The following is a 15753-nucleotide window of genomic DNA, read 5'->3' on the forward strand; positions in this document are numbered from 1 at the left end:
GGGAATCTCCATATGCCACGGGTGTAGCCCTAAAAAAAGTTTCTTCCGATCCCAACTGGGAAACTGACATCAATATGGAGCTTTGAAGGGTTGCTTACATAATTTGGTAAAGGTGAAGTTAAAGATCTTCTATTCCTTCCCCAGTAGAACATTTGCCATTTTAACTACATGTTTTTAGATCACTAGGTTGGTGATACCTGGTTTCTTAATTCTGATGATCTGTGTAGGGCTCTAACCTCCAACACAGTCTGTTTGATGAAGATTCAAGGAAGTAAATAAGCATTTCCTCTTAGATGCTTGCGTCCTGGCTTGCCTACACATCTATTTAATTTGTGAGAAATCATGACACATAGTTCCTTTTGTGGCTCAGCAGTAATGAACCCAACCAGTTCCCATGAGGATACGGGTTGGATCCCTGGTCTTGCTCAGTGGGTTAAGTATCCGGCATTGTCGTGAGCTGTGGTCCCAGACGTGGCTCGCGTCCTGTGTTGCTGTGGCATAGGCAGGCCGCTGCAGCTCCAAGTTGACTTCTAGCCTGGGAACTTCCATATGCCACTGGTGTGACCCTAGAAAGCACAAAATAAAAATAACAAAATCATGAAACGTGGTCCAGAAAAATCTAAATCTTCATCTGTAGAAAGACTGAAGAGAGCCCCATGAGTGCAGGTACATGTAAAGGCTCTATGTCTATGGTTGTCATTCCCGCATGGAATATAATAGTTAAAGATTGAAAACCACCCAAATGCCATTAATAGGGCACTAGTTAAGTAATGATGATACACCCACACAATGCAATACTATTTCCTATAAAAATAAATGAAAAGGCTTTCTACGAACTGATATGGAAAGATCTCCAGGATATGTAAATGAAAAAAAGCAGCGGACATGGCATATAAAATGTGTCTTCTTTGCAAGAAAAAGAAGAAACTAATTAGGACCTATTGGCCACACCTGTAGCATATGGAAATTCCTGGGCCAGGGATCAAATCCAAGCTGCAACTACACCGAAGCTGTGGCAATGCTGGATCCTTAACCCACTGTGCCAGGCTGAGGACTGAGCCCACACCACCAGAAAGACAATGCCAGATATTTACCCACTGTGCCACAGAAGGGAATCCCCATAATTTTTTTTTTTTTTTTGTCTTTTTGTCATTTTAGGGCCGCACCCACGGCATAGGGGGTTGAGTTGGAGCTCCAGTCGCTGTCCTATGCCACAGCCACAGCCACAGCAGCAAGGGATCCGAACCAAGTCTGCAACGTACACCACAGCTCACGGCAACGCCAGATCCTTAACCCACTGAGCAAGGCCAGAGACTGAACCCACAACCTCCTGGTTCCTAGTCAGATTCGTTAATCACTGAGCCACGGCGGGAACTCCCATATGTTCATTTTTAATTGAACTTCCAAAAATAAGTTCTGAAAAGAAACAAAAGTAAAAGTAGTTTCCCATAAGGTGGAGGATTGCATAGTCAGAAAACAGTAGTGGGAGAAGGACTTCTCACGTATACCTTTTTATTGAGACCTGATAGCTGAACCATGTGAATATATTAAGCACTTTAAAAAAAAAAAAAAAACCCTTCTCATGACACAGGCCACTGCTTCCTGCGCTCGGCTGTGCTGCCGTCGGCCCCACAGACCATCCTCCTGGCCTGGCAGACATAGGAGCTGCTTCCTTGACTCGTCCAAAGAGGTGAATAAAGGACTTGGTCGCACTGCAATGCCTTTATAAGTTTTATTGTTAATTATTTACCTTAATAGTTTCAGAAAGAGGAACAGATTAGCTCAGTCCAACATGATTGGAGGTTGGCAAAATCTAGTGAAGCAAGTGTTCGGATTGCTAAGGATTTAATTTGAATGCTTTTAATACTTAGCCATCTAACACTTCAAACATAATCCAGAATAAATGCATCATCTCCCTCCCTTTCACTTCAGTTCCCCACCTACCTCACTTCAATATGGGAAAATTTTCATTAAATTAAGATTCCCAGAGAAACAAGTTCCCTGGAGAGTATAGCCATGAGGACAGTGCACAAAAAGAAAAACTCAAAATAAAACTCTGTATGATAATTTACTAGTCTAAAGAAACAAAACCTTCCAATATATTAAGAAATAAATCCAGTTACAAATGCACTAACAGGTCTATGTGAAGAGATTCTGGTAAAGTAACGGAAAACGGCCAGCTATTTACAAGATACACAAGCAGGAATGGTGCACCTAGCCCAGCACTGGCCCTCAGAAGCCAAACGTGTTCTCTCCACTGTAGGCCACATACAAGAATCCATCTTCATCTTTTTCCTTCTCGTAAAGCTGTCCCATAGTGAGGCTTGAAAGAGAAAAACAAAAAACAATGACAATTAGGTTTTTTTGCTTTTTTCTTTTTCAGCCACCCTGTGGCATGTGGAGGTTCCCAGGCCAGGAATGGAATCCAAGCTGGAGCTGTGACCTACCACAGCTGCAGCAACGCCGGATCCTTAACCCACTGTGTTGGGCCAGGGTTTGAACAGGAGCCTCTACAGAGACAAGCCACAGTGGGAACTCATTGAGAATTCGGTTTGATTACATAGTCCAGGTGTTGGGAAAAAGGTGGCCTGGGGATAAGGAACTTCACTACTTAAACTAGCTCCCCTCCATCACACCTTTGGTGGTAGATGATAAAAGTAATTAGGCCCTGGGCATCAGTAGATAAGACTAGAATCAACTCTGCATCCTTCTGTCCCCAGGCAAGGCCATCTGACTCACCCTCACACCCAGTAAATCTTCAGAAGCCAGCTCTAGCTCCTAGGGTAGATGGGGCTGGCTAGTACTATCTCAAGGCTATTTGAAGATTTCTAATTCATACCTAACAGGAGAGAGAACAAGTGGGTGTGTTCCTGTGGGAGCCCCCCTGCCAGAAACTCTGTGCCCCCAGAGCTGCATCAGCATCATCAGGGGGAGTTACTTTCCTCACACATAATGCAAAAAGCTCTGAATGTATCTGAGGTCCAAAAAGGCCCTGCCCAGCCTTCCTAAGAACACTCCAGAAATAGCTATTGCTCAAACTAAATGTGTGGGTGGGAGAGGTGGCTTCCCTTAGCTGTAAAACAGGAGACCTAATCTAGTTCTCTGCCAGGAAACTGAACTGTCCTGGCTCCAGGGTAAGACCAGTAACACCCGGAGCCTTGGGCAAGCCCCACCTGACTGCACTGTTAGAAAAGAGCAGGAGGCACAAATCTGTGCTGAGCGTCAGCGAGAGCATGCGTCGTTGGGTCAGCCTGAGCCAGCAATGACACAGTGGTCTGAGAGCAACTTGAGATATCAGAGGTCACTAGCCCAGACAGGTCACAACAGATGTTTAAATGCGGGGACTCAGTAAGACAAGGGCCAGCAGGGGGTCGGAGGGGTCAGAGGCCACAAGCTGGTGAAGCAAGGACTGCGCCACATGGGTGCTTTGCTCCTCGTGGGCTGTGTGGGACCTCCGTGTGAACAGCAATACAGACCCCGCTGATCAAGGGGGAAGGTTTTTCCTTTCCTACTGTTCCTGCCCATTTTCAAGCTTAGCCTGTTGGCTGTGTGGGTAGATGAGAATTAGTAACAGTGTGGGAGAGGATGAGTATGAATACAAAATGGCCTGTCACTGGCACCTTGTACAATAAAACCATGCTTCCTGCGAGGTTCTCTTAACCCGGGATTTGTAAAGTAAGAACTCCCTGAAATAGTGCTGTGCACTAGAAATTTCTGGTAAGATAGAAATATCCTGTATTTCTCCTGTCCGGTGCAGTAGCTACCAACTATGTGCAGCACCTGAAATGTGGCTCATCTAAAATGCAATGTGCGGAGGTTCCCGTCGTGGCTCAGAGGAAATGAATCTGACTAGGAACCATGAGGTTGCTAGTTCGATCCTTGGCCTCGCTCAGTGGGTTGAGGATCCAGCGTTGCCGTGAGCTGTGGTGTAGGTCGCAACAAGGCTCAGATCTGGCCTTGCTGCAGCTGTGGTGTAGGCCGGCAGCTACAGCTTGGATTAGACCCCTAGCCTGGGAACCTCCGTATGCTGTGGGTGCAGCCCTAAAAAGACAAAAGACAAATAAATAAATAAAATGTGCTCTAAGTGTAAACGCAAGATTTCAAAAACTTAGTATGAAAAAAATGTAAACTATCTCACTTTTGATTACATGTTGAAATGATGACATTTTGGATATATGAGATAAAATAGACTATTAAAATTCATTTCATCTATTTTTCTTCGCTTTCCTGTGGCTACCAGCAAACTCTTAACTGTTCTGCTCTCGAACGTGTGAGGACCCCTGCCCTCGAGAACAGCTGGAGGGGTAAGTCTCAGCATGAACTGCACATCAGAAACAATGGGGAGCTTGAGAAACATCTCCATGCCCAAACCTCATTGCAGACCAGTTAAACTCTCTGGAGTTGGGACCCAGACATGAGTATGTTTTAAAGTGCCCAAGATGATTCCATGTGCAGCCAACTTAAAAAATAATCCCTTTCCCTATCCTTTTTTTTTTTTTTTTTTTTTTTTTGAGATGCTCATCTTTAAGAGCATGTGATTAGGAAGCAGAATGACTGACAAGGCAGGAAGTGGGGTGAGGAGCCAGCAGTGAGCAAGGGCTTGAACAAGCAACTGAGTCAAGAAGACTCACCCTGGTGGCTGGAAATGCCCTGGTAGAGACTCCAATTCACAGGCAGTCACAGATGGTGCCTATGTCAACTTTGGTTGCATCTGCCAAGCTAAGTCATGCTCTTCTGCTAGCAGGTTAGAAGCCCATAGGCAGTGACTCTAAATCCCGTGGCTGAGCGAGAAATACTTGAGGAGCTTTACAAATCCCAGATTCTTTGAATGTTGTCCACAGTGAACCGTGACCGTGGAACCACTACTGTCTAAGGCAGCCTCTGAGACTCTGATGGAGCTGGGGGGACGGAGGCCTATCATCATGGGGCTTTCTATCTTTAGAGACTATTGTCTTTTAAGTAAAATCTGAGTTTGTAAATTTAACAGTGCCCTAGCACCTAGAGAGGCCAATCATGAAGGTTCTACTTACAACAGTAAACAGTTCTGTACCAAGCACTGTTAAGTGCACTACATATATTAATTCTTGATCCTCACAACAGTCTTAGGAGGCAAGTACAATCATAATGTATAGATAATATTAGTGAGGCACAGAGAAGTTAAATAATTTGCCCAGGTCACAAAGCTAGGAGACATGCTTACCTCCAAGTAAATACACACTAGAGAGATCCGTTCTAGTGACCTAACGTCGGCATCCTCGTGCCTTCTGTGGAGCTCCCTTACGACAGCGCCTCTCACACATACAAACATGCCGAGGGAATCACCTGACATCTGGTTAAAGTGCCTGTTTAGATTCAGCCGGTCAGGGTCAGGCCTGAGAGTCTCCATCTCTAACAAGTTCCCAGGTGAGGGCACTGCTGCCAGCCTCTATCACAGTGAGCAGCAGGCCTCAGCGCTCGCTCCTTCAGATCCTGTAATTTGACAACTAGATGGCCGTGCCTAACGACTTGAAGAGTCCTCTCACCGCTCTCCTTTTCTCTGCCACGCAGCGTCGTGTGGAAACGAGTTGGCAGTAGCACTGTGTCCTTATGCTCTTGGGCAGGAGCTTGAAAACTGACAATGCTCAACACCGGGAGCTAAATGCCCCATCAGCAGCCCGTGACTGGAAGCCTGATCCCGAGGCTTCTCTAGCTGCCCTCTGTACAGTATGATTCCAAAACAGCACTTGTGGGATCAGGCCACACACACTCAGAGTCTGAATCATAGCCTGGCATCAAAACAGAGCTGGGCTACAAATACAGTTTTAAAATAAACCCCATTAGGAGTTACCGTTGTGGCACAGCAGAAACAAATCCAACTAGTAACCATGAAGACAAGGGTTTGATACAGATGTGATAAATTCATTTGAGTAATTAAAAAATGAAATAAAATAAAATAAAACTGAAAAAAAAAAAAAAAAAAAAGAAGACAAGGGTTTGATCCCTGGCCTCACTCAGTGGGTTGGGGATCTGGTGGCATCGCGAGCTGTGGTGTAGGTCGCAGACGCAGCTCGGATCCCAAGTTCCTGTGACTGTGGCATAGGTGGGCAGCTGTGGCTCCAATTCAACCCCTAGCCTGGGAATGGGAACTCCATATGCTGCAGATGCAGCCTTAAAAAGAGAAAAGAAAAAAAAAAAGTCTCATTAATAGAATAACCAAGTGGAAGGGCAGGGATGCAAAACATGTAAACATGTCCCTTTTCAGCAAGCAGCATGCAACAGGAGGCCTGTGTGTCCCTTTAGGACATGTTCCATAAATCCTCGGAAAAGACAGGCTCCCCTCTCAGAATTCACAGAGACCCAGCAACACGGCATCAGGCAGGCCACAGCTGGCATGCCAGAGGATCTGAACGCACAGGGAGAACTCTAACACATCCATCAGGCTAAGCTGGATCCCCCAACAACTCACAAACAGTACTGCAACCCCAAGGCTTCCCGTCGAAGTTACTGGCTGCTCCAGACACCAAAGCTGGCCCCTAGTCCCCGACACTAATGCTGCCACTGTGGCATCAAGTATTACACGCATTCATCCAAGAAGGATGCTGCTGAGTCCCAGGGACTGCCACCTCCAAGCTGAGTCTGATAAGGAAAGAAATGGGAAAAGCCAATGGCAGATTGAAAGCATGGAGCCAAGCTGAGGTGTGGTGGGGCCCTGAGGCACTGAGCGAAATGAACCTAAACTGCCCCCTAAAACTCTGTCCTCCCCCCATTCAAGATCAAACAGTTCCACACAAACTCACCAATAATGGAGGCACTTTTCAGAAGGATCCACAACCAGAAATGGCCATACTGCTGACAGCAAACTTTAAGCTATTCAACAGCCTATGAATTGGGGGAGGCTGACCTAGAACTGTATGGATGCCCAATCCTTGCCCAGCCTCCCCTGGGCCCCGGCCAAGGTCAGGTCATGGAGGCTGTGGGATCCAGCCTGACTCACGAGTTGGCTGGACTGATGAGCACACCTGGCCACCCATCTGCTCTGGCACCCACGTGCTTCCACTGGACCTGGATTTATTTCTTTTCCAGCAGGGAGAGGGTGGGTGCCATGAGGTGGGAGGACAGTTACCACTGGCGTGGATCCTACAAAAGTGCTAGCCTCAAACTGAAAGTTAACATGGCCCTAAAGGCTCTCCAAGATTCTAAAATATAAAAATTAACAATTGCTCATTCCTTTTATCAGATTTTTCTCTGATATAAAGTCTATTCCTCTGCTGAAATAAACCCTGTTCTTGAGGAGCTATTCACCCAGAAATGATCAAAAGTGCTTAATGTAAGCACATTTCTAAAAAAAGTTTGAAAGGACTGTAAGACACCACAACTTCTTTTACTTGGTATCTCTTTAAGAGCGGGGAACAACTAAATCTTAAACAGCACAGATTTCCCAATGTAACATTCCCACATTATAACATCTTAGATATATTTTATTTAACAACATACTCTTGTTTCTATTTTAAACAGGGGATTAACAGGACTCCTGTCTGTGGTCTAAACAAAGACCAAAAGGCAGGCACCACTGCCAGGTCTGGGTTCCCCTCTAACGCCGTGACTGGGAAGATTGAACACTCATGTTCTTTCTCAAGTCCTGTCTGCACCAATGCATAGTCTTCCTTTTGTTTTTGGCCTGATTCTGGATGCAGATACCTAGGCAGAGAATTCAACTTTCAATGCCAAACAGGAAAAGGCAGTACTTAAAGAAACAGAATTCAAAATGTAGGAAGTAAAACTCTCAGGGACTTGCTTCTGTCTCTATTCTAGAATCAGTATTTAATACTAACTACTCTTTTTTGTTTGTTTTCTGTCTTTTTAGGGTCACATCCGCGGCATATGGAGGTTCCCAAGCTAGGGGTGGAATTGGAGCTACAGCTGCCAGCCTACACCACAGCCACAGCAATACCAGATCCGAGCTGCATCTGTGACCTACACCACAGCTCACAGCAATGCCAGATCCTTAACCCACTAAGTGAGGCCAGGGATCAAACCTGTGTCCTCATGGATACTAGTCAGATTCGTTTCCTCTGAGCCATGATGGGAACTCCTAATCCTAACTACTCTTAGTCAAAACAAAAACAAAACTACTCAAACAAGAACTGCATTATTTTATACTATGGTCGCACATTCTCCCAAAGTTCTGCTCCAAGGCAGTAATGACTGAAGTTAATTTCACTCAGCCTCACACATAAGCAATCCTTGTGCAGATCTGTCTGTCGTGGGATGGAGGAGGGCTCATCCTTTCTCAGCTCTGATTTCCCCAGCCACTCTTGAAAGGCTGCAAGCACTGGCTGAAGGTTAAGGGAAGCCCATGCTTCCCTAAGGAGGCTGCAAAGTGCTAAGGAAGAGGCTGCTACGCTGCGCTGCCTTGGGGAGAAAATGGCGAAGCTGAGTCAAACACCCATTTAGGAAGGAGACTGGCAATTCTGTGTATGCAGCCGTCAGGTGATTAGCAGGTGCCTAAAGCCCAATGATGTCACATGCCTCTTTTGTTTATAAACAAATTTGTTTTTAAGAATTAAACCCCCAAACAAAGAACTGCTGCCTTAAATGCAAGGCAGGAAGTCATTAACTGGGGCCAAAAGCGCTGAAGGGCCTGGGCAGAGAGCCCAGTTAGTGAGTGACTTGCACTGGCAAATCTGTTTTAGGGAGGATTCTGATCAGGTTGGAGAGGCAACCATAACTTTAAAGAGAAAATGGCCCTGAAGCAGTCTTTGCTGCCCTGAGAATCACTTTTTATTTCCAGTTCTATTTACATCTCAGGCATAATGGGGGAGAGGGCATTAGTTAAAAGCTGCAGCCATTTTAATTGCTAGGTTAACACAATCTCCATGTCTCTGAAAGCCTGCTTCGTTTCCTTCAAGACGTACTTGAGGATCAGAATCAAGGAAAATAAAACTCAATACCATAGGTCCTAGTCACCCATTTCCTCCCACTAGAAGCCGCCTCCAAGAAGGAGAACACACAGGGCTACCAAAGATCTGCAGAGGACGCACGTGCTGTGAATGAAGATTTACCTCTGCCACCTCCACGAGGGATGGGGAGAGTACCCACAGATGCCCAGGGCTTCACCAGCCTCCCCTGGTGATGAGTGCACCCAGAGGCCTGGCAAGGAAGGCCGGGAGAGCCCAACGGGGTGACAAGATCACCCTGGCAACACTGCAGCTTCCTGAGCTAGAGCTGTAAGCAGACCAATGGCACCCATTAGGCAGGGCTTGGCCCGTCTCCTCAGGCAGAACCTTGGCCTAAGGGAAGACCCTTCTACTCTCCCCTAACCTCTGTCAAACACCAGGAAGTGGAGGCGGTAGAGACTGGGAAAGAGAAAATCAGACCAAAAAGTAGACAGAGTTTCCTACCTTTCACAGAAAAAGGACTAGAGTTTGACTTGGGCCATTTCTGGGGCTTTCAAGGATTTTCAAAAGAAACCTATTTCGGCCACACTGAGCTAGTTCCCAGAGCTTCCTAAAGCCTTAGCTTTATAAGTACTACTTTTCAGGGGTAACAAATGAAACTTAGTTTGGGTTACCAAGACGAGATGCAGCCACAAAGTCACTCTGGCAGGAGAGGGGCCAACATCTGGCTCGGGGCCTAGAAGCACTCAAAACAGTAACAGGAAAGGACTGACCAGGGATACAGACTATGCCGAAAATTTTTCCTCTTGCCACAGTGGACTAAAGCTGGGCTGTCAACTACCTACAAGAAGGGAATTGTAAAGGCTCTGCCTAGATTCAGGCCCCAGGTTATCCCAAAGATTGCTTCCAGGCAGCACAACAGCAAGAGCAAAGGGGGGGTTCCTCTTACAGTCAGAGTAAGTGGTACCAAGGGAGGTGAAAGGCTGTAAAGAGACCTCAGAGCCCTGTGCTGGCCGGCAGCCATTCCCATGTACTTGAGGATCAGGCCGCTGCTCTCAGTGCACTCTCACCACGGCCAGAGCTGAGCCTGGAGAGCGAGCAAGCAGGCAGGGTGGTTGATTGAAACTGAGCCTCAGCAGGGCCCACAAGCTCCTGGGGAAGAACTTATTTCATGGATCATTTGGAGAAAACCTCATTTCAGGCTTCAGTTCTAAAAATGGCTAAAGCCAAAATAAGTCCTAACTGTTTTAAAGGATTCTTGGGCGCCTGAGGCTGAATCTCATCTTTTGTTTGTTTGTTTGTTTGTTTGAAGTCCAGGCCTTACTCTATTGTCTTAACCCAAAGTATACACCCATCTACTGCAACTCTTCCTTGAACTCCTGAGGTCAGGGAACACAAAATCCTTATTTCCAGTCAAGACCCCTAAGAGCTTTCAGTCCTCCAAAGTTTTGAGTTCTGCAAGCAACCAAGCAGATGGCCAACACAGTAAACACCTCTCACCTGGACTGTGGGACTGTCTTATCCACAAACAGGAAGATTGCCTTTTCAGAAGGAAGCTGGATCCTTTTCCTGATAATCCACATGAACTGAGCCACAGTGATGTCAGATGGAACCAGGTATTTCCGTTTGTCAATGTCAACAATCTGAGAGCCTGAGACTTTTTCCACGATCACCTGCAAAAGCAGAGAAAGGTCGGGACTGGATTTCTAGACTGAGGCTCTGGCCCAGCATTACTGGAGAGCTGATGAACAATGTGTGGTCAGGGAGGTGGGTGGGAAACTGTGAAACATGAGAAAATACGTTCGACTTAAAAAAACCACACACTTAAGAATTGATATATATGTGTTACGGGGAAAGGTAAGTGCTTTTCTGTGGTCAATTACTTTCTTTCTCATCCCTGATCTCAGCATGCATGAAATAAACACAGCCCTCACAAAAAAGCTTTGCAACATCTTGTCTGGGCAGACTGGAGACTATCTGGTGAGAGCTTCCTCTACAGCCTGTTACTTCAGGACCCCAAAGTGAACCCACACTACAGGGGAATAAGATCCCAAGGAACACTGGAAATGAGAATGGACGGACTAATGGGATGGACTGGCAATCCCAACCAGCCAAGAACCAAGCTCTTCATTTGGCCTGTTGCTTCTCTCTGAACTACGTTTCAAATTTACCCCTCTTGCTCTCTCCCCAGAGGAACTGTTTACAAGCCATGAGCTACAATAACAGACCCGGATGTCCTTTAAAAACCAATCAGGGAGTTTCCATCGTGGCACAGTGGAAACAACCCGACTAGGAACAACGAGGTTTCAGGTTCGATCCCTGGCCTTGCTCAGCAGGTCAAGGATCCAGCGTTGCCATGAGTTGTGGTGTAGGTCACAGTCACGGCTCAGATCTGGAGTTGCTGTGACTGTGGTGTAGGCCAGCAGCAACAGCTCTGATTGGACCCCTAGCCTGGGAACCTCCATATGCCATGGGCGCAGCACTAAAAAGACAAAAAACAAAAAGGACTAAAGAAACTATGTGCCCTAACACGGAAGAAATATAGGATACGTTTTATTGATTACAAGGAAGGCACTGGACGGGGCTCCTCAGATTTTTTTTGGTCAGGAAAGGATGACAGGGTCAGGGTGAGAAAAGGGAAGGAGAAGTCAGGTAAAGCCGGAGGCTCAAAGTTAAAGATGAATGTCCTAAGGCTAAAGTATCCCTTCCAAAACCAAAGTGAAAGACTCCCTCCACCACTATTCCCCAAAGTGGCTGTGACCTGTTGCCCTGTCCTAGAACATCGTTTCTTACATAATTGGCGAGGGAGCCCTGAGGCTGCAGACAGCTCGCTGGCCTAGTTCCGGAGATTCAGCACTGAGGCATCCTGAACAGCACCAACTCAAGCCCCTCAAGCCGCCGCCCGAGGGTCCCTAAGCCGTCAGGCCCCGTCAACTACTCTAACCGGACTGGAATCTAAACTTATCAACTGCTGAATGGCCAGGGACCCTATCATGGGTCCAAGACGGCAGGGGTGACAGCGAGGTGAGGGGGCGGGGAGTTCACTCACCGGAACCCGGTCGGGATATTTCGCTCGGATCTTCGCAGATTCCACGCATCTGTGTTCTATGAGAAAAACACACCCGGCTGACGGTCGCGCCGGCCCACCGGCCTCCGGGTCCCTCGCCCCTCCTCCACCCCACCCCACCCCCGTGACCTGTGCACGCCCCCGGCCCTCGTTCGGGTGTCCCAGCGACCTCGGTCCTCGTTCCCCTGGCTCTGGCGGGGCCCGCGGAGGGCGGCGAGGAATCCATAGTTAGCCGCCCGGGGTGCTGGGGCCTCGGCGACCAGAGCTCAGAGGGCGGCATCCGCCCCACCCGGCCCAGCCTAGGGCGGCCCGAGTGGGGGAGGGGGCCCACCCGCCGCCCCAGCCCCCACGGGCAGGCCAAACGCCGAGCGCTTACCCAGCGAGTGGTCCTCCTTGAACATCCACTTCATGGCGACAGCGGGGAAAGGACGCAGCCGGCTCTCGGAGCCGCGGAGCTCAGCGCACCAACCACAACAACAACGACGGCGGCGGCGGCGGCGGTGACTACACGGCAGGCGGGACTTCCGGCCGCTGGAGCCTAGCAACCGGCCGGGGGCGGGGCTTCCGGCGCCGCTTCTCAGGGCATCGGGCCAGGAGGCGTGGGGCAAGGAAGGAGTGGGTACCGCGAGAGGCCGCGGGAGGAGTTGCCGTGGTGACGTTGACGATTGGGGTGTCTGTAAGGGAAGTTGATGACTGGGAAGGGGATATTCAGGAATTGGTAACAAGAGCGGGGTTTCGGTGGACGTTGGTAACAGGAAGGGATGTGTGGAGGTCTGGCTGATACGACAGGGCTCTTGGGAGTGTTAGAGAAGTCCGACCGGGGCGTTGGTGACAAGAGGGGAATTTTAGAATATCAATGACTGAAGAGGGGTCTTTGGTGGCTGCTGATGGCAGGGGGTCTGTTTAGGGCATTGACAGTCTGAGGGGTATTGTGTAGAGTGGTAACGGGTTGGGCTAAATTGAGAGGTTTTTTGTTTATTTTTTTGGCCACGCCCACGGCATGCGGAAGTTCCCAGCCAAGGCCAGGGATCCCACCTGAGCCACCGCAGCGACAGCGCCGGATCCCTAACCCCTAGGCCACCAGGAAATTCCCAGGTTGGGGGCTCAATCTGGAGTGTATGACTAGTTTGAGGAAACTGTATGGGGAGGGATACTGATGACAACCCCGGGGGGTTCATTATTGGGGACAGCCATAACAGGTTGCATTGGACCTGGAAATGGAGTTTAAACAAATCCCATTTCCTTGCTTTATTCACGAATAGTGTCTGAATAAACATTTAAGAAAAGGTATCATAAATATGCATTTGAGGGGCATAACATCACGCTGATCACAAAGAAACCCCTTAATCTTAACTGGTGGAGTAGTCAGAGGTGACAGACTCAGAAAATTCCTCTGACAGCTAGGCATGAAGCGGGTTTCTTCAGCACTCAGCTTTGGGGTTCAACAGTTACAGCCTGGGTTGTGTGAGTGTCTCCTGCCTGAGCGTCCGCCTTCAGGTTCTCCAGGAACGTCATTCCTTTCTTCTTCCAAGAGTCATGGGACGGTCTGCCCTGGGTCATCATCTGTTTATGAGCTGGTGCATATCTGACAAGATATTCACTTAATTGGGCACATGATCCTCACCACATGCTTGTGAGTCTGATGCATCCAAAAGGCCTGCATGTGTGAACATCGTCATTCACAATTTCCTCAGTTGAAATTCCTTATGGATGTTGTGGAATCTAGCTTCATTCTAAAAGTATTTTTGTTATTTTAAGATTGTGTGTCTGAGCAACTAAAACAGCTGTTTGTTGACTTGCTTGTTTTTAATGAAATGAAAAATCCTATGAATTTCATACCTCGAGATTATTGTTGCATGTAGGAACACTATTCCAAGTGTTGGGGGAAAGCCATGAACAGAACAGACCACATATATGTTCTTATGATGTTTGCATTCTAGTGGGACAAAGCAAAAATATATATATGAGGAATTCCCATGTGGCACAGTGGGAACGAACCTGACTAGTAACCATGAGGTTTCAGTTTGATCCCGGGCCTCACTCAGTGGGTGAAGGATCTGGTGTTGCCGTAAGCTGTGGTGTAGGTCCCAGACTTGGCTCTGATCCTGTGTTGCTGTGGCACAGGCCGGCAGCTGTAGCTCCAATTTTACCCCTAGCCTGGGAACCTCCACAAGCCGTTTGTGCAGCTCTAAAAAGCAAAAAATAAAAAAAAAATGTGTGTGTGATAATAAGTGCTGTTTAGAAAAATAAAGCATGGTTGGTGACTAGAAAGTGAAGGTGGGAATCGAATGCTAATTAGATCAAGAATTCTAGGCAGTATTCTAGGAACAGTAAGGAACTTCTTATGCCTGGAGCTGATGAATAAGAGGGTGTTAGCAGGTGAGATCAAAGAGATTAAAGTACATTGATTAAAAGATATTTACTCAAAGAGATTAAAGTTGATTTACAATGTTGTGTCAATTTGGATTTTATTTAGAATGTGATGAGTATTCAGTGGAGGGTTTTAAGCCGAAGTGTGCCTTGATATGATTTTCCTTTTTAAGTGATCAGGCTACCTTCTGGGTAGACAGTAGACTATTGGGGGATTGAGGATGGAAGCAAGGGAATAGTTAAGAGGCTGTTGTAATAACCCAGGTATATGATTATGTTGGCTTAGACCAAGAACGTGTCTGTGGAGGTGGTGGGACGCAGCTGTGTTCTAGATATGTTTTGAAGGTAGAACCAGCAAAATGCTGATCGATTGGATATGAGTTGTGAGGGCTAAGTCTTTTTTTTTTTTTTCTCTTTTTAGGGCCACACCCACGACATATGGAGGTTCCCAGGCTACCAGGCTAGGGGGTCTAGTTGGAGCTACAGCTGCCAGCCTATGCCACGGCCACAGCAATGCAGGATCCTTAAGGCCAGGGATCGAACCCGAAACATGATTCTTAGTCGGATTCGTTTCCGCTGCACCCCAATGGAACTCCAGGGATAAGTCTCAGTGAGGTTTTTGGAAGCATAGAATTGCCATATACTGAAGTATGGTGGAGCCAGCTTAGGGGATGAGACTCAAGAATTTGCTTATGTCTTAAGTATGAGATGCATAGCACATAGTTCGAGTGAAGACGTAGAGTGGGTGGGTAGACCCATGACTCTCAATTCAGGAAAGAAGTATTTAAAGCTATCCAACTAGATGAGATTAGCCAGAGGGTGGATATAAATATGAAAATACAGAGTTCCCGGTGGCCTAGCAGTTAAGGTTGTCACTGCTCTGGTGGGATTCAGTCCCTTGCCCGGAACTTCCACAAGCCTTGGGCACGCCACTCCCCTCCCCACCCCCCCCAAAAAGAAAGACAATAACTATTTTACAAATAAAATTTAAAACTGAGGGAATTCCCACTGTGGCTCAGTGGATTAAGAAACCTAAGAAACCAACTAGTGGGAGTTTCCATTGTGGCTCAGAAGGTTACAAACCTGACTAGTATCCATGAGGATGCAGGTTCAATCCCTGGCCTTGCTCAGAGGGTTAAGGATCCAACGTTGCTGTGGCCGTGGTGTAGGCCAGCACCTGCAGCTCCAATTCGACTCCTAGCCCAGGAACTTTCATATGCCGCAGGTGCAGCCCTAAAAAGACAAAAAAATAAAATTAAAAAATACCGAAACTGAGGTATAAAGATGGTTGTTTACCATCTGATAGTCAGTGAATCAATGAAGGAGTTAGAAATTGGACCAAAGATCCCAGCTTCCCTTTACGGAGTTGGTCACTGTGTCCTAGTTCAAAGCATGCACACACCATCTTGTTCCTAGAAGACTTTAGCACACTTCTCAGGG

At 47.4% G+C, this 15753-nt stretch overlaps 1 protein-coding gene across 1 annotated transcript; it reads right to left on the reverse strand.

The window, feature by feature from the left end:
* Positions 1714 to 12481, reverse strand: GABARAPL2 (GABA type A receptor associated protein like 2). The gene is made up of 4 exons (XM_003126859.5): positions 12320 to 12481; positions 11926 to 11981; positions 10377 to 10549; positions 1714 to 2323 (listed from the first exon to the last, which is right to left on the reverse strand). Exons 1-4 carry the CDS (start codon positions 12351 to 12353, stop codon positions 2233 to 2235), a joined length of 354 nt encoding a protein of 117 aa, XP_003126907.1. The 5' UTR covers positions 12354 to 12481; the 3' UTR covers positions 1714 to 2232.

This window comes from Sus scrofa, chromosome 6, assembly GCF_000003025.6.
Source record: "Sus scrofa isolate TJ Tabasco breed Duroc chromosome 6, Sscrofa11.1, whole genome shotgun sequence".
Lineage (NCBI taxonomy): Eukaryota > Metazoa > Chordata > Mammalia > Artiodactyla > Suidae > Sus > Sus scrofa.